Source organism: Piliocolobus tephrosceles, chromosome 11, assembly GCF_002776525.5.
Source record: "Piliocolobus tephrosceles isolate RC106 chromosome 11, ASM277652v3, whole genome shotgun sequence".
In the NCBI taxonomy this organism is placed as follows: Eukaryota; Metazoa; Chordata; class Mammalia; order Primates; family Cercopithecidae; genus Piliocolobus; species Piliocolobus tephrosceles.
The window spans coordinates 91934216-91957574 of record NC_045444.1 but is presented as its reverse complement, the minus strand read 5'-3'; the positions used below and the strand labels follow the sequence as shown (position 1 = coordinate 91957574).

Genomic DNA, 23359 nt, shown 5'->3' with positions numbered 1-23359 from the left:
AAAAAAGCAGCCCGTTGTCAGAGGACTATCTTAAGTTTTATAAAAAATAAAATACCAGCAGATAACAGGTATTATGTTTTCTTCTGGCAAATATTAACACTTCACAGCTAGTATATCTTGCTTACTTAATTGGGCCTATAAAAACTCACCAGACTGTTTCACTTGCAGCCACTGAAATTTTTTCAACTTGTTCTTTACAGCTTTTCAGAGTAAGATGGGAAAACAGTTACAAAACAGAGCAGTTGAAAAGACTTTAAGGTCTCAAGTTCATATTTACAAACCTTACAGTCTGTGTGTATTCATTTATTTTAAAACAAAGTGAATACATCAGGAGATCTTTTGGAAAAGGGAAAAAAAAAATCCAACAAATTTGAGAATAAAAGAAGAAAGTATGTCAGCTGAGACAATTCCCAAAATGTCCCTATAGTTTTCCCAGCACTCTATCTCCAACTATGCACCTCCAACAGAATTAACTACTCTCTCTTAGTACATATAGAAGCTAATACTTCTCTATACTATAGCAGTTATCACATAAATTATTGTTCTATTTTGTTTGGGCTTAGATCTATTCCTGGCTAGATCCGGGGTTTCTCCAAGGTAGAAGTAATGCCATATTCTTATTACCAGCATCTGGTCTGCACTAAGATTTAGCAGATATTTGTTAAAATGTAATAGGAGTCAGGGGAGAGGGGAGAGAGGAGGAGAGAGGGGAGAGGGGAGGGGATAAGGGAGAAGGGAGAGGGGAGAGAAGACAGGTATGAAAGCAAGTGAGAACCCAAGGGAGGAGTAAGAGAAATCTTAGACTCCAGGCCACTGGGCAGGTGCAATACTGGTAGAGAACTACAGTTTGGTCTGTGAAGATCTAGAAAGCCCAGGGCCAGCCAAAGGAAAAGTATTAGTCATATATATTTATATATATATTTAAAAACATTCATAGAACCTAATAAACTTTCAAGGGATTATTCTCATTATTTTGGCCTTGAAGACTTTTGTGAGCATACTTTCATTCTTGTTGGCCTATTTTTAAATGAGTTACAAGTAGTTGTTAGGTAACTTGTCTTTGTAATTTCCTTCTTGATAGTTCAGAAGTTCCCCAGTACAGAATGACTCCAGAAAACACTCATCAGGCCTCTCAACCAGAGGCTCTGGCCTTGGAGGAGTTCTAAGTTCATAACAATATTTCTGATGATGTTGGTCCACACAGTGGTTTTGTTAGAGAAGTGGGACTGCTTTAGTGTTTACTCAAGGGATTGAAGTCAATGTCCTATGTTTAGAATTGTGGATCAGAATCCTTGATGACAACCTGACACATCTGTTGGGGGTCTCTCCTGGGCCCCATTCTTCCCCTTTGTGTGACTGTGGTCTGATTTTAGCAAGTTCCCTGGTGGTGATGCTGAAGACCTGCCTTTCTAGGAACCACAATCTCATAAAAGCTGCTTTGTTGGGTCTGGCCGCCTGACAGGAATGAAATGTTAACTTTCTAAACTTGCTTTCCTAGATCTCTCCAAAAGTGGCAAGACAACAGTATAATTTCTCAGGCCTACGTTGAACAAAAGACACTAGTGTTTTTCCTTGGCGTGGGGAGAGGAGAGGAAAGGATGCTGAGATTCTAATCCCTGGCTTGGAGTATCTCAGGCAGCAACAAAGAACACTCATCTTTTATGGCAGTGCATTTCCCAAGCATCCCTTTGGGAAGCCTCAGACCCCAATTGTCTGGGAAACATAAAATCAGTCACTTTTGGCAGAGCTCAACACACCGGAGCATGGGAAACACAAATTAAACTAGAGATACTTCTTTGCTCACTAGATGGTCTGGTTACATGTTTACTTGGCGTAAAAATAGAATTGTTAAAAAAGGGAGCACCCAAGGGTATAGTTATCTTGCTCAGGTTTGGTGAGGGTCAGAGGAAACTTCAAGTCTCATGAAAGTTAACCACCTTCATCCTTTCAGCTTGGTGTAAGGAAATCATATAAAATAAGGTCAAAACAACCAGGACTACTTTGTCTAAAATTATTTGTCTTATTTTGCTCATAGGAATTCACAGTGGTTTTGAGATAGAGCACTTTTCAATGCACTGGACATGGTGTTCTGCTTTGGGTACAGTGGAAATGACTTTCCTTTATTTTACTGCTTGTTTGGCTTATCGAGGGAGCTGAGCCTTACCTAACAAGTAGCTCACGTCTCTTGTCAGAGGCAGTAAATCGATCTTGATCAAGTTTGAAACTGAATTGTTATCTAATCTGTTATTCTGTGGAAATCTTTCTCTTCTGCTACAGAGAACCTAAGAGACACGTTTTCCCATCACTCTGGGTGTCATTCTGTTTAATCCTAACATCTGTAATACAACCAATAAATAGCTGTTTGTTCTGATCCATAGTCTCAGACTGCTTCTCTCCCAAGAGGCTGAAGCCACTTGGCTTGAGATCGCCCATCTGCACTGTGCACTTCTGATTAGGGTTTTGAAACTCCATTATACACGTGCAATCTTCTGGGCCGAGGAGTTTCGGTTGCTCTCCCCAACAGTGGTGGATCCTGACACTGAGTTTCACACGCTAGTGTAGAGATGCATGCATGACAGGCCCGCCACACAGATGTAAGAACTAGAGGGAATCAGCTCAGTCGTCAGTCTCTATTCTCCCCACCCTGACCTTATGAGCATAAACATGAGTGTGAAACTCAGGAAAGGAAACCTGCCTTCATAGATTTGCCTTTCAAAGGAGCCGGTGTCTTTCCTGGGCATCAGGGATAACTGAGTCCCCTACCTGGTTCTCAGAGCAGCACTATAAGGTGTAGTACAAGGCAGAAATCATTAGAGGGTGAGTGAGAACTGAACCCCAGCGAGGACACTGCTATTATCATGTCCAGCTCTGCTCTGATAATAATGCCAGTAACAAGAACTAACAATTACTGAGCACCAGCTCTATGTCAGGCACTGTTCTATGTATCTGATGAGCACATTTCATGCAATTCTAAGCACCCTCTTCCTGGGCATTTTTGTGGATGCTCAAGAGTTAAGTGCATCATGGAGGCACAGACTTGCTTCTTAAAAACAACACGAGAGGGAATCGTGCCACCCTGAAAAAACCCAGTGAGTTTTTCTTCAGTGGTCACTATATTCTTTTCTGTTCCCTGAATGTCAAAGGATTTAGCAAAAAGAATCCTCTAATACAAAAACTGCCCTTATCGCAAAACAAATCCATCCTAGCATGCCGCTAAGATCAGCAGAATGTGAAGTGCTCAGATCCAATAAACAAACAACTGACATGTCTGACAATAACCCTTTTGAAATTTACTTCTAATCACCATTTTCCAAAGGAGAGATGGCTTGTGTTGCAATAATCAAAGCTCAGTAGATGGTGACCAAGATCCCTTGTCCTCTTTAAAGTAGCTAACTTATGCCTCCCCCAAATCAGTTGGCATATAACAGGAAGTATGAGAGCAATCAGAATGAACTACTGCACATTCATGGGGTTTGATTTCCATAAACAGTTTCTGTCGGAGAATACGCCTGTGGTTTGGGTAACGTTCCTATCTATGAAGACCAAGAAACCTAAATATAATCTGATACGTACAGAACATTCTTGACCGGATTCTTAGAAAAGATGAATTCAGTGATTGAAATCATGCATGAGCTTACCCAGAGGAGGTCATACTCAGACGGCCTTGCTCTTCCTTCATTGTCTTCATATAAAGGGAAACCTTCCCTCCGAGCCTGATAATACTCTTTCCGCAACTTCTGGATACGGTCAGTGCTTCCACCTGTGGGACGGCCACTACAGGATACAGAGAAATAATCAGAGTCACACAGTGTATATCATCTTTGAAGTCACTTTTGGATTTCTTGTTAAAGGAGTTGATATCCAAATTTGGAAGATTCAATAATGTAATTCAAATATGCCAGGAAAATGGTGAAATCAGTCATAAATGTGAACAAAAAGTGGTCTTTACATGCCTACCTTTAGTTCCAAGGGTCAAATGTCTGACTTGGGATTAATAAATGCCTTTTGAATGAGAAGGTAAGATAGAGTCCTGACCTTTTAGAGCAATTAAAAGACCCACCGCTTTTTTCTTACAATCACACGCACAGAGTTTTGTCACATTTTAATGTGGATATCTCATTTTCTCAGTAAGTATTGCTGATTTGGGACAAAGCTCCAGTTGTTTGACCTGAAGGCTGGCTATGAGACAGGGTTGGCATATGCCAGCATTCATTTCCATGAGGCTCATGAATTGTGGGAGTGGGGGGTGGGGATGGGATACATGTCAATATCTGGGTACAGTTAGGGTATATGTAAAAAAGGTAATAGTAAACAAACAAACAAACAAAAAACAGTAAAAAAAGTGTTTTTTAAAAAAAGGTAGGGGAAGTTGGTGTAGAGTAGAATGTGCTTATCCAAGGTTCTTCTCTCTGTACTTTAGCCAGTACTTCCTCTTAGGAATTATAGCTTTTCCAGTAACTCATCTGCCCAGCCCCAAACTGCTCAGCTAGCAGTTCCCTTGGAGCTTAGATTAGGTTATTGTGGTTGTTTTAGTGGAACCAATATCACATGATATTATACAGGGCTAGGGAGCAAAAGAATGACAGGCAGATCTGAACAGTCATTCTACTTATTTGGTTCATTTGAGGCATAACTGAGTGCCCCACTGCACCAGACCTCATGTTAAAATCTGGGAACGGAAAAAGGAACACTTCACAATCCTTACCTGCAAAAACAAATAGTCTGGGAGGTAGGGGACAGAGAGGGATACAGAAGACTACAGTCCATTAGGACTGGTGCTCTTACAGAGATTTGCACTGGGGTCATGGGAATGCAGAGTGCTTAAACAAGGTGAGAGCAGGGCCATTGAAGAAAATCACAGAAGGCTCCATGGAGGAGATGACACTTCAGCTGAGCCTTGAAGGATACAAAGGTGCTCAACAGCTAGACAAGTGAGATGAGGATACTCCAGGTAGAGGGGAGGCAGTGAGTGCAAAGTAAAGCAATGAGAAAGTATCTTGCTTTAGAGATGATATGCAAGTGGATCAGTTTGGATAAGCAGTGGTCCTCAACTTCTTTTGTCCCACCTTACACACATACCAGGTGTATGGTGCATGTCCCCTTTCCGCTCTCATTTACAAAGCCAATTTGAATAAAAGTGAGTTCTGGTGACTTTGGTTTAACTTTTTTTTCTTTTTTTTTTTTTTTTAGTCAGAGTCTCACTCTGTCACCCAGGCTAGAGTGCAGTGGCTTCATCTCAGCTCACTGCAACCTCTGCCTCCTGGGTTCAAGCGATTCTCCTGTCTCAGCATCCAAAATAGCTGGGATTACAGGCGCCTGCCACCATGCCCGGCAAACTCTTTGTGTGTGTGTGTATGTGTGTGTGTATGTGTATTTTTAGTAGAGATGAGGTTTCACCATGTTGGCCAGGCTGGTCTAGTACTCCTGACCTCAAGTGATCTGCTTGACTCGGCCTCCCAAAGTGCTAGGATTACAGGCATGAGCCACCACACCCGGCCATAGCTTAGGGGTATTTTGAATTTACTCTAATAATGACAGAAGCATATCACTTACAAATTCTGGTACTTTAACTCAGTTGTAACATCTTATCAATCATGACACATTTCACTGGTATGTAAGAATCGCGACTGTAGCATTTAGGGAATAAACACAGGAAAAAAATCCAGAAAGTCATGAAGTAAGTGCAAAACACACTGTATCTTCTCCCTTGTGTCAATATTTTAAAGAAATATAGGAGGGTCAAGGAGAAGAGGGACACGTGAGGCCTGGAAAGGTAGGTACAGCCCCAGTGTGAAGAGCTTTGCATGTCAAAAAGATCCCTAAATATTACAGTTGGGTTCTAAGTTTAAATGAGATATCTGATAATATGAGGTATCTAAAAGCAACAGAAAGAGGTCATCTATTTTTAAAAAATATTTTAAAACTATGCTTGTAAATTATATTAAAAAAAAAGTAGTGAGTAAACACCTTTTGCAGGAAAAGCGCTGTTCTCAAACTAGATGGTAAGTTAATTGCAAACTGGATGTTGTACTTCTGCCTTGTGGCTCCTCCCTGACAGTCTGCACAGGGTTCTGGGCTTCCTGGGTGCTCTACAGACACTCAGCAGCTGATGCCTTTCATTCAGAACAGACGAACCCTTGGGAATCATGTACCTTTCTTTTTTTTCAATATGTATGTTAAAACTCTCATAATAGTTCTAATTCTCTTTCTTTACTATACTTAAAAGTTTTCTTTGAGCACTTGAAAAATATAGTAAGAACAAATTAAAAGTCTTGATAAGTTTTTCTGAACCGTGGGCAGGCAGGAAAAGCAGCACAGTCTATTTTGAACAGCTTCCCTAGCTCTTCAGTAATACGAGATGACCATGGTGTCTGTATCCAATGCACAGGCTTCTGTCGATTACGGAAATTCATGAGCTGCGTTCAAACTCACCAGATGAGTTCAATCAACATGGTGCAAACATCGCATACATAATCTATTAGTTTACCCCAAAGAAACTGAAGCCTTGAATTCAAGTAGAATGAAGTCATCAGTAATAAAGAAAAAAAAAAAAAAAAAAGAAACTGATAAAGCACTGTTTTTTAAAAACACACTTTTCTTCCATTTGTGGTGGAAAAAAATTTTACTGAAACTGTAAACTATTCTTCCATATGCCTATACATACATAAATTTAAAAATATGGGTTTGATCAGATTGCTGTTCTCAAATAAGGGAATGGGGCAGGAATACAAAATCAGTTGTTCAGGATTCAGAAAGTCCCCTGTGGCTGACAGGAACATGACTATCTACCCAGAAAAGAAATCTGGCCCAAGAGAAAAAGCAGGAAAACAGCGCAGAAGTCATGGACCATCTAAGTGCAAAATATGCTGTATCTTCTCCCTTGGTTGAATATTTTTTAAAAATATGGAACACTGTGCAAACCTTTTGTGATAACCTGGGACTACGTCTCAATATCATCTCTGCTTTTTTCCTCTCAACCCTCATTCTACTTTTAGAAACGGTATCAGCCTTTTCCCAAGTACATATTTTAGGTGGTAAGATTAGGGATAGCAAATGCCAATTTCTGATTTGTAGCTCTTCTCAGCAGATAGTACACATATGCTTACCACCAAATTAATAAAAATAATATATACCACTATTATAACCAAAGCAATTAATTGATTCTATGTTGCACTGAAGATGTAGAAACTTAGCAATCTTTAGAGGGACATAGAAACACCTTTGTGAAAGCGGCAATCATCGTAATAGTTATAATTTATAGAACACTTATATAGCAAATATATCTATATATACTTTTACTTACTCCACTCTCTGTCCACAGCAGACATCACGAATCAATTACAGCATTCTTTCCCAATGCCGTAATTGGGAAAGAATTCTCCGAATTCTTTTAGCCTAGAACTTCAGAAAACCACTACTAATCTAGGAATTGGTACATGAGTTTATTTACAATTCCTGTGTAACAGGTGCTGTCAATATCTCAAAACCTCAAAAAATATTGATGGATTTATTATTCTGCTCAATAAAGATGAAGAATATGAAGCTCCTAGCAAATAGATGATTAACAAGTGTTGTCCCACTTCAAAGACTGCTCTTCCACTATGGCTTACTGTCTTCCAACCTACTTCCCTTCCTTCATCTATGGTTTAGAGACTGGGTCTTCTAGCAAGATACTGAACAAGAATGGAAGTGAAGGCTAGCCTACAGGATTTACTTTCTGAGGATTCCCATTTTCCTTCCCTATTTATATGTCATTTGTTCTATATTCCTTGTTTATGGAATTTAGCAGCACAGATTCTAGAAATAGCTTCAGAAGTGACATCAGATCACGATGTAACTCAAATACTATTGAAACCATGTAAACCTAGTAAAAGTGTCAATAACCTCATCTCCACATTGTTAGTTTAACAATTAGGCTTTCCGTATTATTTATTCACTAAATGAAGTAAAGCCCTGGCCATCCTTACAAAAAGTTTCTATTACAGTTGTATCCCTATATAGGTGATCAATGACAGTCTTACACTTTTGATGTGCTGGAATTTTATGTTAAATTAATTCAAGCAGTATAACAACATGATGTATATTGTAATGATTTTAAACATAAATTATACTGCTTATGCATTTAAAGGCAGATATATCATTAAACAGGCCCTTCTTATAACACTTTAGAGCTGGACAGAACTTAAAGTTGTAATGGATTTCAGAAACCATGTCATTTTCTTCATAGCCACCTACAGCAACAAATTCCCACATGTCATAAACATCACACTAAGGCATTTGGAATCTAGCCTTCTTCTTCCCAGTTTAAAATGACCTCAACTGTAGTACTTTTTAAAATGGGTGTTCATCTGTGCGTGCCTTCATCTCCTCCCATGACTGCTGCAGGCTAAAAAAAATTAACATTTATCGAGCTCCTGTGATGTCCTAAAGACAATATTTGTGCTTTATATACCTCATCTCATTTAAGCCTCGGTCAAAGCTGTGAAGATGACATTGTTGTTGACATTTTACACACGAGCACACTGAGGCTCAGAGACGTTAAGTAACACAACTGGTGAATGGTGGGCCAGGAGATTTGTGTGACTCCCAACCAGTGCTATTTCTACTATATCATGTTGCCTCGCAAGAAAGGCATTAAAATGCAGCAGGCATTTTGTGGCTGCAGTTCACAGGCATTTCAAGGCAGAGGGAATTTAGCAGAGCACATTTATAGCTGTACCTTTTGATATTCTTTTATTTGCACAGCTCTTTGCAATAAAAATAGAAATAGAAGTAACCAAAGTAATAGAAATACATGCAATGAAGTCCGTATTCATTAAAAAATGATTTTGGAGCCACTGCAGGCTGAGACTTCTGGGCAATTAATATTATATCTCTAACAGGCTTATGTAGAGAGCTAGTATAAAACTGAATGGGGTGCAAAAGAGAATCAACATATGACAAAGATCCTACATGAAAGACGCACTCTGGATCAGGACCAGGACTGAGAGGCAGACAGAACTGCTGGGGAAGTTCACCACTAACTGAATGAGAAGGAGGTGGTCACTACCACCACTACCACCAAATCCTGGCCATTGTGGGACTTGTGAATTATCTGTGATTACACATGTATAAGTGGGCATCTATGTAAATACATGCATCCTAACCAGGACTCAGTTGTACATAGTTGATTTCAAACAGCTTTTTCTGTTTTCGTGTTGTTTTCATACAGCCTCAAGATGTAGCTCTTCATTTTGAAGGAGAGGTGTTGGCCTTTGGTGAGCACCGCCCTTATTTGTGGGTACCAGCCTGGTGTCCAGATTTGATGATGCAGTTAAGACACGGTCTTTATAAGGTCAGGTGAGGTGGCTCATGCTTGTAATCCCAGCACTTGGGAGGCTGAGGTGGGCGGATCACCTGAGGTCAGGAGTTCAAGGCTAGCCTGGTCAACATGGCGAAAACCCATCTCTACTAAAAATACAAAAAAAATTAGCTGGTTTGGTGGCATGCACCTGTAATCTCAGTTACTACGGAGGCTGAGGCAGGGGAATCACTTGAACTCAGGAGGTGGAGGTTGCCGTGAGCTGAGATCATGACACTGCACTCCAGCCCGGGCAACAGAAACAGGGCAAGACTGTCTCAGAAAAAAAAAAAAAAGAAAGAAAGAAAAGAAATGGCTTTTATAGCCTGGAACTTTAACAGGAATATTCCTATCTGGAGGTGATAATCCCTACGAACTCTCTGAATAAAACCCTTTAAATTGGATGTATGCGTGTCAACAACAGTCAAGTAGGATAGGGAGTGTTTTTGAGTTTACTGTTTGACAGATTCTTTAATTTTTTTATGAATTTACTGTAAAACATTATTTTGATGCTTCCTTTAAGATTGTTAATTATATAAATATGGTGTTAATTTCTGTATACTTACAAAAGGGTGGAATTTCAGTGGCTTTCTCAAAAAGGGTTTAAAGACATGGAATAAAGGAAAACACTTTGGTACCCTTTAAGAACGCCAAGATACTATTATTTTCCTGACTTCTTCCCCAGGGGGAGGGTTGTTTGTTTTTGTCTTTTGGCATGTAAGAGGCTAAAAATCATCCTAGCTTTATTTTTAAACTTAAAATTTAACAGTACCATAGTTCTGCCTTAGAAAACAGGGCAGTTTTTTTTTTTTTTTTTTCTATAGTGGGAACAGAGCTTCTAAAACACCTGAGATTCTATGGCATTCACACTCTCAATAACATAACTATCATAAAATCCAGTGGGCTATATGCACTCTTATTTTGCTAATTTTTCTCAAATCCCAAGAAAAGATTCTGGAAGAGAATATTCAGCTGAAGACAGATAGTCATGGACACAAGTATTATTTATTTTCAGTTGGCAATAAAGATTTCTGTCAATTAAAATTTTGAGAGACTCTCATACCTGTACTTAGGATTCTTAATTGAAGAGCATTTAAGATTTAAAGAAACTAGACCCCCAATACCACTTACACTCATACTCTCCAGATTTAACATCCCATAATGAAAATACATTTATATAGTGTGCCCATATATACTAATTTAATAATAAATGTTTTTTAAGGAACTTAATTCCATAGCATTCTTCAAATGATATTTTAGTTTAGAGCAGCTCTGAAAATTATCCAGTGTAAATATCCAGGTAAAGTTATGATTGTGTAAATCCTCTATTTTCCCACTGCTCCCATTTCTTGTAAAGAATCTCTATTTTTTCAAAGGTGCATTGACAAAGAAGATTTTTCACTGTTTAGTCTGGTGAAATTTTAGGACTGATAGCTGACTATCCATGGACAACTTTAGGGATACTTCTTTCTAATTTATCGCCAAATTTAGTGTCACTATTCATGAAGGTAGCCCCCATTTCAAATTATTTTTGCCAAAAATTCCCCCCCCCCCCCCCAAATAACAAGAATATGTCTTTGCTTATATGGACATTTAATTTCCACCAGATTTAAGTTATCTTGTTGATGAAAACAATTACTCTAAATTAAGGGTTCTTGTTTACTATAATTGCCTACAATATTCTATACTAAGAATAATGAATTTAGAGAAAGGGTGAATAATATTATACAGACAACACAAACTTTCCAGATATAAAATCTGCTTTTATTTCTAAGGGCTTCTTTTGTCAATTATCTCTGACATTATACCTCTTCTTAGTAGGTGAGGAAACAATGCTTCGGCATCTTAAGAGAGTATTTAATGTCACATAAAACGGCAGCAGAATCTGATGAAAAACTATGCTCTACACTAACAGAAAACTTTGAAAAGTGTGTCTTTGCATGAATTTTCAAGCATTCAACAAAATTACTCCTTATGTCAGGATCCTGTAGGCAACCTGAGAAACTGGTCCAGAGTGGTTAACATGCAAGTTAGGGTCATAAGGTAGAAGAAAATCTGAAAATCACAATAATACATCAGCTCAGACTATAATCCTGAACTGCAGTCCCCCCACAGCCATCCTGATGCTGCCTGTGGCATTCTGACCTGGATGCAACAATCTAACAACCTGGCTTGGCTTACCTAGGCTCCTGACCTCATCATGGCAACCTGAGGCTGACCTTTTGTCTCTTTCTCAATGTGTTTCCTGCTTTCAGCATCTGCCTCCTTTGAGATCCTTGTCTTGGTATTTCCATCCCTAGCTTGGTAAACTGACCCTTTGACTCCTACAGCTCGAAGATTTGTCTTGGAAATCTTAACCCTGGGCTGGACCTTGACCGAGTGAATCAAGCCATAGTGGTGAAGCATAAAGAAATAAAGGCCCACTTCCCTTGGCAATTTTGAAATGGTAAGCACTTCCATGCACACTATGAACCACAGCTACCATTTACCACTGAAAGTAATCCATTGATTCACCCTGGCAACTTCCTCTTACGTGATTGAGTGTTGTGACTGAGAATCATCACCAGATCAATGTCACCTCCTCTTCTGATAAAAGGCATTGCTCTCCATTTGCTCTTTATTGCTTGGGACAATGCAAGGCTGGCTTCTGATCAGAACATTCTGCTTCTGTATCTCCATTTCTCACAAAGGGAAAAATACCTTAGGAGTGACCCTGACAGTGTTACTCAAAATTCAACAACATGCCAGTTATTATTTATGGTTTCAGCTCACCATAATAAGCCAGTAACAAATAACTGCCTTATTCTAATACGGTACAATGACCTCCTGTGTTCAAATTTTAGAAGTCAGTTTTGCCATTAGTCATAAAATACTATATATATACACACACACACACACACACACACATAGAGACAGAGTCTTACACTGTTGCCCAGGCTGGAGTACAGTGGGGTAATAATAGCTCATTGTAACCTCGAATTCCTGAGCTCAACCTATCCTCCTGTCTCGGCCTCCTAAGGCACAGGGATTATAGGTGTGAGCCACTGCAAACCATTGCACCCAGACCCCAGTGCAATATTTTTGAGCCTTAAGTAATTTACACAAATACTGGATACTTCAAAGTTATGTGTAAGTGTGTAATATATATTGTCTCAAGGCATTTTGCCAATTTTATTAGCAACATACAGTATGTGGGTGTCACAGAAGAAATTTATCAAGTGTTTAATACAGTAATTTTGGTTTCTTAAAAAAGAAAGAATTTTAAATATAGTTGAAAAGTTCACACTGAATGGCACCAATATTATCTCTTTCTTTCTACTCTACTTCTTTGTAAAACAAGCATACATAGATGCAAAGAAAAATAGATTTAGATTAATTTGCAACTGTGCATCCATTATGTCTTCTGTTAAAATATGATAAATAAGCCATGTCCTATATTATAATTCATATAGATATAGCTGTTCGAACATGGCTGGAGTATAGTGATAATGTATCACAGCTGCATTTAATTGACACACCAAATATTTGAGCTTAGACACAAACAGAGGCTTGGGGGCAGAATAGCAATTTAAGTAGTGATAGTGCTTCCAATGGCCATTCCATTTAATGAACATATGTCCCTGAACATGAACTGAGTTGATTTCCTTTGGTCAGTGTCAGTTCCTAGGCACCTTTCCTAATGTAAGTTTTCTGTTGTGCTGAACATCCTTTCAGTATTTAAGGATGTATATTACTTGTACAACATGGCCTTCTATATGCAAGCCAACTACTTCAGCTGATGTTCAACCAAGGGAATAGCTGTCTAATGCAGTGCTAAAGAAACAGCAGTGAGTGGGTTTAGCGAGAGATCATAGGCAGTGTTCAACATAGCATCCTCCTAAAGCATGGGTCACCAATCCCCAGGCCATAAATTGGTACCAGTCCATGGCCTGTTAGAAACCGGTGAGCTTACACAGGTGAGCATTACTGCCTGAGTTCTGCCTCCTGTCAGATCAGTGGTTGCATTACATTCTCATAGGAGCATTAATCCTGTGGTGAACCGTGCATGCAAGAGATGTAGCTTGCATGGTCCTTATGAGAATCTAGTGCCCGGCCCCGTGTTCCCCAACCCCGACACCCCCCACCCAGTGGAAAAATTGTCTTCCAGGAAACCAGTCCCTGGTGCCAAAAAGGTTGGGGACCACTGTCCTAAAGTGTTTCCCAAGATTAATTTTGTCAATACACAATTTTTGTCTCATGTAATGACTTTAGAAACTAACCTTGTTTAAGACATGACTCCACTTGGAATACTATAGGCTTTCCCAAAGGACTTGATGGTCCAAAACAAAATTAGCAAAATATTGATTAAAAGGTAAATAGAGGAAACCTACAAAACTTGTATTATTTTAATTATCATTCACCTTCTTGAACTGAACAAAAGTCAGTTTAAGGAGAAATAAAATGTTGTTTAGATGGTACTTGAACAAATTAATGATTCCACCAATACGCACACACTCATGCCTTCTCAAAGAAATTCTCACCAACAACTGCAAGAACTGCAAAGATAAAATTATTATCTTTTAGGCTTAAATCAAACACAGCTTAAGTTTTAAGAATACATATCTGACATTTATATGTGGATTAAACTTTCAGGGTCAATTCTGGAAAAAATAAGCCTTTATGGGCTACAGGCCATGAAACCTTGTGAATTTCCTAGGCCTCCATGAAATTCCTTCTTCCTCAGAGAAAACAACATAGAAGTTCTCTCTTCTCCCAAGAGATCCTGGAATACCATCAAAGGCCACTGATTCCCAGCAGCTGGATACTTAACCTTTCCTTTCAGATAATAAGAGAGTAAGTTTTAATTGACTACACAATTTTAAGGAAAATAAGGACACTATAAATAATTTAGTGCATGGATGGTAGCTTGTATTTTTTTCATTTAGAGGATTATATCAGTTAGAAGAGAACAGTCAGGATAGTGCATAGTGAAAAGTGAAAAATATAACAAAATGTCAGTAGACTAATACAGCAGTTTCTTACTCACACAACAATGCTTTTGTTTTTCTTTCCCAATGGAGGGTTTTGGGAAAATAATAACAGTGACAAAAGAAAAAAACGTTTTAAAAAAGGAGAAAACATTTTTCAATTGAAAGAAGCTAAAGATTGTGATTAGGAGCTCAACCCTCGGCGTTGAGAGTCAAAGTGTTCTAAATATATGTGACGAGTGAACTAGTCCTTACTTTTCTACTGTTAAACGATATACATTCTCCAAATGCCCAGAAGGGATGCCTGGGTCACATAGGTAAGTGACCATGGGGCCGATATTAATGATCACATATGGTGTTAAATCATGCTATATAATAAACATAGAATATGCAGTATTCTAATATGATTAGCATAAAGCAATTAGGTCTAAGAGGTCCAAGAATTCATGAACATGTTTTGATATCACCTACATTCTTTTCATTCCTTTTACATCCATATGCTATTCTGAGATTTTTAAATAAGGTTATAACAATTAATCCAAATAGATTCTCAACTTGTGATATGGTTTGGCTCTGTGTCCCCAACTCAAATCTCATGTTGAATTGTAATCTCCAATGCTGGAGGTGGGGCCTGGCGGGAGGTTACTGGATCATGGGGGTGGATCCTTCATGAATGGTTTAGCACCATCCCCTTGGTGCTGTTCTTGTGGCAGTGATTGAGTTATCATGAGATCCGGTTGTTTAAAAGTGTGTAGCACCTTTCCTCCTCCACCTTTACCCGCCCAACCCACTCTTCCTCCTGCTCCAGACACATAAGATGTGTCTGCTTCCCCTTTGCCTTCCCCCATAAGTAAAAGCTCCTTGAGGCCTCCCCAGAGGCAGATGCTGCCATGTTTCCTGTACAGCCCATGGAACCGTGAGCCAACTCGACCTCTTCACTTTATACATTACCTAGCCTCAGGTATTTCTTCATATCAATGCTAGAATGGACTGATACAAATTGCATCAAAAGTTAGCATCTACTTAGCTCCCAAAGGGCATTAAATCCAAGAATATCCCACAGCTCTCATTAGCCTGAATGGAAAGTGAGCTCTGGTAACCCTGGGCCTCATACTGACCTTCCAACATTAGGGGTGTACAGAATAGCAGACAGCTGACATTACCATCTCCTATGGATCATTTCAGTTGTTTTTCAAAGATGTTCAGATTCGTACAAATCCTTGCTAGGAGAATGCTGGCTTGCTCTTCAAAACAGAATGGCAAATAATAAACTGGCAGCAGACCTAAATCTTCAACTGCTTTTCAAAGCTCTCTAATAACCCTCTGAAAAATTTCTGATGTGTACACTTATTTAAGCTTTATTTATTCATAAATATTGCTGTGGCCTTAGGGATGTAAAGGTGATTAAGACCCCGACTTGACCCTCAGGGATTTCACAGTCTAGTGGGGGAGACGGAGATATAAATAAATAATGACAGTGCAATGTGGCAATTATTAAGAGGAAGTATCATGAAGTAAAATGAACTCCGACAGTAGCTCAGGGCAGAGGGTGTTAACCCTGCTTGGGGAGGTCAGGAAAGGCCTCTTAGAGAAGTGGGGATAAGGATAAGGAGAGGGTGGCTGGGCATGCCAGCTAGAAGGAACACCACTTGGAAAGGGGTGGCCACATGAAAGGGCACACAGTCAGGCACTGCAGAAGTGTGGAGAATGTGTGGAGAAACTGGGAAATTCAGCCAGTAAGACCTGAACAGCCCCCTCCGCCAATCTTTCTAAAGGGGATGATACAGACCCATTGAAGGATTTCAAGTAGGGTCAGTACCACCATCCTCAGAGTTCTGCTTCATATCAAGAGAACTGTGGGAGACCTTAGCTCTCTGTAACCCCACATATCACAACCTATGGAAGGAACCAGCTGACCTCTCTGAGCTTTTCTTGTACTTAGATTTGATGATTTCTCCTGTGTGCATACATTGCGGGCTAAATGGTTGACCAAATCATTGGCAAAAGTTCTCTATTTCCATCTCCCTACTTGTTGGCTACTGTGCCAGAGGGCTACTGGAGATGGGGGCAAGGGGACACTGAAACTTTGTTTCAGTTTGAAAACTGGTAATTTTCTATAACCAGAGCTCTCGTTTGACTAGTAACATTATCTGGTGATGAAGCACGATGCGTCAGTAATATAGTGATAAATTTCCCATTAGGAATCTGGGTCTGGCTGCCAAACCAGACAGCAAAAAGTTAAAATGAAACAAAACAAAACAAATGAAACCGACCCATTATAGGTTGACAAAGACTTTTTTCCCCCACTGGCACTTAAAGGGAAAGTAGGCAGAGAATCTTAATTAATAAATAGCCATTGCCCCATTCAGGCGAGGTAATGGCAACGCCTGAGTATCTGCCATGGAGCAATTTGTAGCTGTCTTCTTGATCTGAAAAGTGAATGAGTTGTCGAATATCAAAGAAGAGGGAAAATTAGGCACTCTGCTGCTGACAATTGAACTCTATAAATAACCCACAGTGAAAACGAATTTAAAAAAATGCCCTTCCTCTAGCTTTCAGTAGCCTCTCGTAGCCTCTCGACAGTGTGACAGTTGCTAGTTTCTTCAATAAACATGATGTCAATTATGCCTTTTATCCATCATGGTGAAGTCATGTGTGGGGAATAATTGAGTATCTTTTTTTCTGGCACTTCACATAACAATGCTTTTCCATTTTATTTATATCATACTGAGGTAAAGCAGCTGTCTGATCTGTAATCTATACGTTCCGTCAACACTATGCTTTCTGATTCTTTGCTTTGTTCCAACAGCTTTATTAGCAACAGTCTTTTAGTCAGCTCTCAATTATCTACAGAAACAGGAGGTCTAGAAGAGCATGAAAAATAAAAACTACAGATGATTTTGAAAAAAATCTCATTTAAACCCACAACTTTAGTTTCTTTCCCAACAAGTGTTTTCCCAGAGCTGTAAATAATACCCCAATTAATTGACTCGAGTTTCACATTCTTTTCCTTGCACAGCCCCTTGTTTGGTAAAGATACTAATGAGAAGAAAAAAGGCCAAAAGGCAGGCAGGATGGGAAAAGCAGAGGGGCTACAGAGGCTCACAGGAGGAAAACAGAATTTGGACAGTTGAGAGTTAATGACCCAGGAAACATTTCCCTAGAGGATTTACTGTGTTCCCAGAGGAATGTAACTTTTTAGATGAAAAGTACCAGGTATTAGTTTTCCAAATGAATAAACTGAAAGGAAAAAGTTACACTGAACACAGTTACAGAATTAATGAGTACTCACATATCCAACTAATAAAAGGAGCTTTTGGGTGACTGTCCTTGTTTCCCAAATACTATTTGCCATGAACTTTTAATATTGTCTGTGGTATTTTTCCCCCCATTTGTAGCATTAAGTGTAGTCACTCAGATGTCATTAGTTCCTCATTTGTTACAGGACTGTGTTCTTAGGAAGTGGAGGCGAGGAACATGTGGAATGGCGTTGCGTTATGTTGTACATTCCATATTAAGATAAAAGGAGGTAACATGTTTTATTTGAGATGGTTTCTAACAAATAATCTCTTATCCAAGTGTAAATAAGCTCACTGCCCCCTAGCTAGAAGCTTCCCCCCCTTCCAATTCTACATAAAATATAAGCTGCAAGGCTTAAATTGAATCACTATGTTCTTTCTTTATATATTTACTTTGGCATTTAAAAAAAAAAAACTGAATACATATTGTATATCTAAGAGAGCATCTAAATTTATAACTTGAAAAAAAGGGAATCATTTCCTCTTCTTCAAAGATGCTTTTTAATACTGTGTCCAAAATATCTAGGGAATTGGAAGGAGAAAAAGGAGAGAGGGGAGGGAGAGCGAGGAAAGAAAAAGAGCTAATGGTCAAAATGCATCCTTATAATAAAATGAGCTGCTTAATGGATACTCACTACAGGAATAACATTAATTCAGTATTAGGACTTTCACTGGAAAAATATGAATGTAATTTATCTTTTTAACTGTCAGCTGCATTTCTAAAGCTCTGAAGTCTGTAGCTTCCAGGGGCCTTTTGTCTTTCTGCCATGGCAGGAATATCTTGGACAGCTGTAAGAGCTTTCTAAGCTATCTTTCTCAAAATCCATTAGCTAATTCAAGGAACCTAATTAGAGCTGCCATTTTGATGGAGCATACTGAACGCTCAGTACATACTAGCAACACCATCAATGTTTATTAGAAATCACAAAACCCAAAGTGCTCCACTCCCTATGAATATTAATGGGAATACAGCAAACAAAATATTTATTAAAACATATGCTTAATCCCATCAAGGTTTACAGACAGATACTGAAAGGCAGAGAGAGAGGCACGCACTTGAATTTGAAGGCATGTGCCCATGGACACACAATGAACCGAGATTTACACTGAAGCAGCATGTAATCATTATTTGCATGCCCCTCCTACTTGTCTCCCTTGGTTTTGCACCCTGGAATTCAGCAGCTCACAGCTGGGAGGACAGATGTAAGTCCAGAGAAGTCTGAAGAAGGGGGTGGAGGGAGCTATTAAAAACAAAAAAACAAAAAAACAAAAAAACAGCTGCTGAGCGCCACAAATCCTTGTCAGTGGAGAAATAAACTGTTTCTTTAAAATCAGCCGCATGGTGACGTCAGTACTTTCTACCCTCATTCTAAAAGATGGTGTCACTGAATTAATCCAAGTAGCTCTTATCTAATGTGCCTACCCTGGGAGAGTTTCTACCAGGGAAGAATCCAGTGGTGCCAGAGGCTGGTTTTTATCCTGCTGCTATGCAGATCGGGCCCCCACTGCCCTCATCAGCACAGGTGTGGATACATGCCCCCAAACTGGGGAGGCCCCAAAGATGTTGTTCCTCCTTCTCTCTCTGGAGCAACTAGGGGCCCTTTGTGACGTAATACTGTCCAGTAGCCCCTAACCCCCACCTTCAAGCTATTGCCTCCTATCTCTTTCTTTTCCTTCTCCTTTCACTAAACTTAAAAAAAAAAAAAACAGCCTTCTGCTGTCTACTTTTGTCATCTGCCACCCTTTCTTTTGGGCAGATGACAATCCGGTTTGTATCTTCACCGCTGCTAAAACTGCCCAGAAAAACTCTCCCTAATCTCTGCAGGACTAGACACGGCAGAGCAACCCTCGTGGCAAGTCTCTCTTCTTTGTTGCCTTCCTACTTCTCCAATCTCATTGTCTGTTTCTTTCATTGTCTCTTTCGCTATTCTCTAAAAGGATTCTCTAAACTTTAGAGTCTAAAGGCTCCTTGTGTATATTTTCACTCTTGGGGATACTATTTACTCCCAGCACTTTGATTATCCTATTCCCTCGCATTTCATGTATTTACTTGTCCATCTATTCAACAAATGATCCCTGGAGTGGCTCCCCTGGGGCAGGTCAACAGAGCCCACCTGCATGAGGACACACCTCTCTAGCTGCAACATCTCATGGCAGCTCCAAAAGCCATGCTTACCCTTGCTCCACACTTGAACTTGAAATGAGCCTAGGTCTTACACTCGACTTGTCCAGAAACAACCTTCTCACACTTCCATTAAAATCTTCTTTCCTTCCTATTTTCTGGGCTCCTAATTGTTTCTCCTAGCTCATTAGAGATGGAAACAATGATCAGCATCCAGAGCCCAGGCTCTGGAGCCAGACTGCTTGGGTTCTGGTTCCACCACTTTCCATCTCCCTATCTTAGAGTAGTTATGTAACCTCCTTCTCTCTGAAATAATAAGGATAATGACAGTAAAACCAAGTAGGGTAGTTTTGAGGAGCAAAGTGAGTTTTTATTTAGAGCAATTAGAATAGTGCCTGGTGTACAATGACTACTGGGCTCTACTATGACATTATTTGATATTATTGTTGGCTTCTTTTCTCCCATGCATCCTACATTCAATTGGTTGTAATGATGAGCCTTTAGCACTGTGCCCTTCCCTGCATTCCTTCTTCCACGAGCCTGGTTCATAGTAACATGGCAGCTAGTCTCTACGCTCCTGACTCCTTCGCTCTAATACATTCCCACATTGGCCTTCCAAAGGTGCATTTCTGCTCATGGAATTCCCTGCAACAATAACCTCTCTGCTCTCTTTCCATTGCTGACACCACCCAGCCACCTGCTTCCCTTCCACTTGCAGTCCAGTCTCCAGAAGCTCTGATGGTTCCCTAAACTTATCCTCAGTTTCACCCACATCCAGCTCCATGCCTTCGACCACACTGCCTCTTCCATCAGTAATTCTTGCCCCTCCTTTTAGAAACAATATAATTAAGATCATATCAATTGTTCAAAAACATCCACTGCCTTGTCACCACCTTTAGCCTAATTCTCAAACCAGTCCCCAGGGTCTACATGGCCCTCCCGTCACTGAACTGGCCTGTTACCCTCTCCACCTCCTTGCTGACCTATTCTTCTCCTGTGCTCACACAGAGCTTCTTTCTCACTCTCCCCCATTCCTTGATAGCCTAAGCTTGTCACAGCCCCAGGAGTCTGTCATTGCTGGGTCTTCCACCTAAAACACTCCATCTCCATGTTCTCAAGGCATATTCTCCCTTGTCAGAGGTGCCTCCTCTGGCAGTTTTGTTTTTTTTTTTTGTTTTTGAGATGGAGTCTCGCTCTGTCGCCCAGGATGGAGTACAGTGGCGTGATCTCGGCTCACTGCAAGCTCTGCCTCCCGGGTTCACGCCATTCTCCTACCTCAGCCTCCCCAGTAGCTAGGACTACAGGCGCCCACCACCACGCCCGGCTAATTTTTTTGTATTTTTAGCAGAGACGGGGTTTCACCATGCTAGCCAGGATGGTCTCCATCTCCTGACCTCGTGATCCACCCATCTTGGACTCCCAAAGATCTGGGATTACAGGCATGAGCCACCGCGTCCAGCCTGTTCTGGCAGTTTCATCTGTAGACCCTTCAAGACAATCCCTACCTAGTTAGCCTGTTTGTTTGCTTTGTAGCAATGATCACCCCCTGAATGGATCATCTTCATTATCTATCAATTGGCTCACTTCTCTGTGTCTGCCTTCCTCCAAAAGAACAGCCGCATGGTGATGTCAGTTACCAGAAGGTGTTGAGAGCAGGCAGCTACTAGGTCCTGTTCAGGCTGTTTTACCAGTGGCAGGGCCTGCCACACTAACTAAGGAATGACTCTCTACTGTGAAATCCTTCAAGATTCTTACAATCATTTTGCAAATATTTATTGAGCACCCAGTATTCACAATCAACTGTTACAGGTCCTGGGGATATAGGAGGAGTACAAGATACACAAGGTCCTTAATCACATGGGCCTTAGGTTTTAGTGGTGGTGAGGGTGGGGATGAAACAATACACAAACCAATGAAGAGAAATATCAAGCCGTGGTCAGTGCCACCAATGACTTAAAATACAATATGATGAGAAGACAGTGACTAGGTGCTACTTTAGACTGAATAGTCAAGGAAGTCCTCTTTCTTTTAATCTAAGGTCTGAATTACAAGTAGGAACCATCCAGAAGAATCTCCATGAAGAGAATTCTAGAGAGAGAAAACAGCTAAAGCCAAAGCCCTAAGGAAGGAATGAGTGCAATCAATTACTGCAGGAGAAAGAAAGTGCGTGGCCGGGCGCAGTGGCTCATGCCTGTAATCCCAGCGCTCTGGGAGGCCAAGGTGGGCAGATCACCTGAGGTCAGGAGTTCATGACCAGCCTGGCCAACATGGTGAAACCCCATCTCTATTAAAAAATACAAAAAATTAGCTGGGCATGGTGGAGGGCACCTATAATCCCAGTTACTCAGGAGGCTGAGGTAGGAGAATTGCTTGAACCCAGGAGGCAAAGGTTGCAATGGGCCGAGATTGCACCAGTGCACTCCAGGCTGGGTGACAGAGCAAGACTCCATCTCAAAAAAAAAAAAAAAAAGTGCGTATGGCCGGAGCTTAATGCTCATGGAACAAAGTGGCAAGTGATAAGGTTGAACAGATAGGCAAAACTGAGATCATATGGGCTTCATAGGACCTGGACAGATCTTTGGATTTGACTCTGAGTAAAATGAGTGGACATCAGGAGATTTTAAGCCAGGAAGTAACATGATCTAATTAAAATTTTTAGAATACAAATCTGGCTTTTCTGTGGAAGACAGAACAGAAGTTGTTGCAGAAAGGCAAGTGAGAGGTGATGGTAGACTGGCCTAGGTAATGGTCACGAAGCTGGAGAAAAATAGATGAATTCAGGTGCATTTTGTCCTAAGCACAGGCTATTCCATGAACCCTTCCTGGCAGAAAGCAATCTTTTCCAATTCTACATTGGAATTCCTTTGGTGTTTTGTACTTATATTATGGCTCTTACCTTCCACTTTGTGGCATGGTGATCATTCACAGGTTTTATATATTTTGAGTCTTTGTCTAGTCCCCCAATAGTGGCTAAGTGATAGGAGGAATTTAATCATTCTTGTATCTTCTGTAGAATTTGGCACAGGGCCCTTACCTAGGATGTGTTCAATAAATTAGTTTTTGTGGGAGGTAATAGTAAGAAGAAAGTGTGCAATGAAGGAGAAGTGGGAAGGAGAAGGGAGGAAATGATGGCGCTATTTAAGGATAGGGAGGCCATGTGCAAGGGCCAAAACCACTCAACAACACCTTCAGTGGCTGCCTGGAGAACGCTTTCTTTTTCCTATTTTTCTTTCCCAGGCACATAAGCTGAACACTACAAATATATCCTTCATGACTTTGTGAGAGTGACTCTGCCATTTACACATATTCCACAGACGGTTCCTTGTTTAAAGAAACGTCCAGAAGTTTCTGAAATTCTTTCCACTGTAACATGTTCTCATGGCCTACTGTTTTCAGCCGGAAATCGCTATAACATCTCAGTGCCATCAGCTCCTATAAGAATTGTCTAGCCAAGTGGTAATGTGCTTGGCTTATTAATGCTCATGGAATATATGTGTGCTGAAATGGTGTGATTAGAAAACTTTTCCATGCTTTTTCATACTAAATATAGCATGCATATTTCTAGATGAAACTGTCCGGAAACTGTGAGCACGTCCAAGCTCACACACTTTAAAAAAGGTAGGCTAGCACC

The 23359-nt window shown here is 40.3% G+C and overlaps 1 protein-coding gene across 4 annotated transcripts in view; it reads right to left on the bottom strand.

The window, feature by feature from the left end:
- Positions 1 to 23359, bottom strand: part of PARD3B (par-3 family cell polarity regulator beta) — a 1041361-nt gene that overhangs the window by 115414 nt on the left and 902588 nt on the right. For all 4 annotated transcript variants that reach the window (XM_026454609.1, XM_026454611.1, XM_026454610.1 and 1 more), the window contains one exon: positions 3639 to 3774. In XM_026454609.1, the coding sequence (XP_026310394.1) occupies positions 3639 to 3774 (136 nt within the window). The remainder of the gene's footprint in view (positions 1 to 3638; positions 3775 to 23359) is intronic.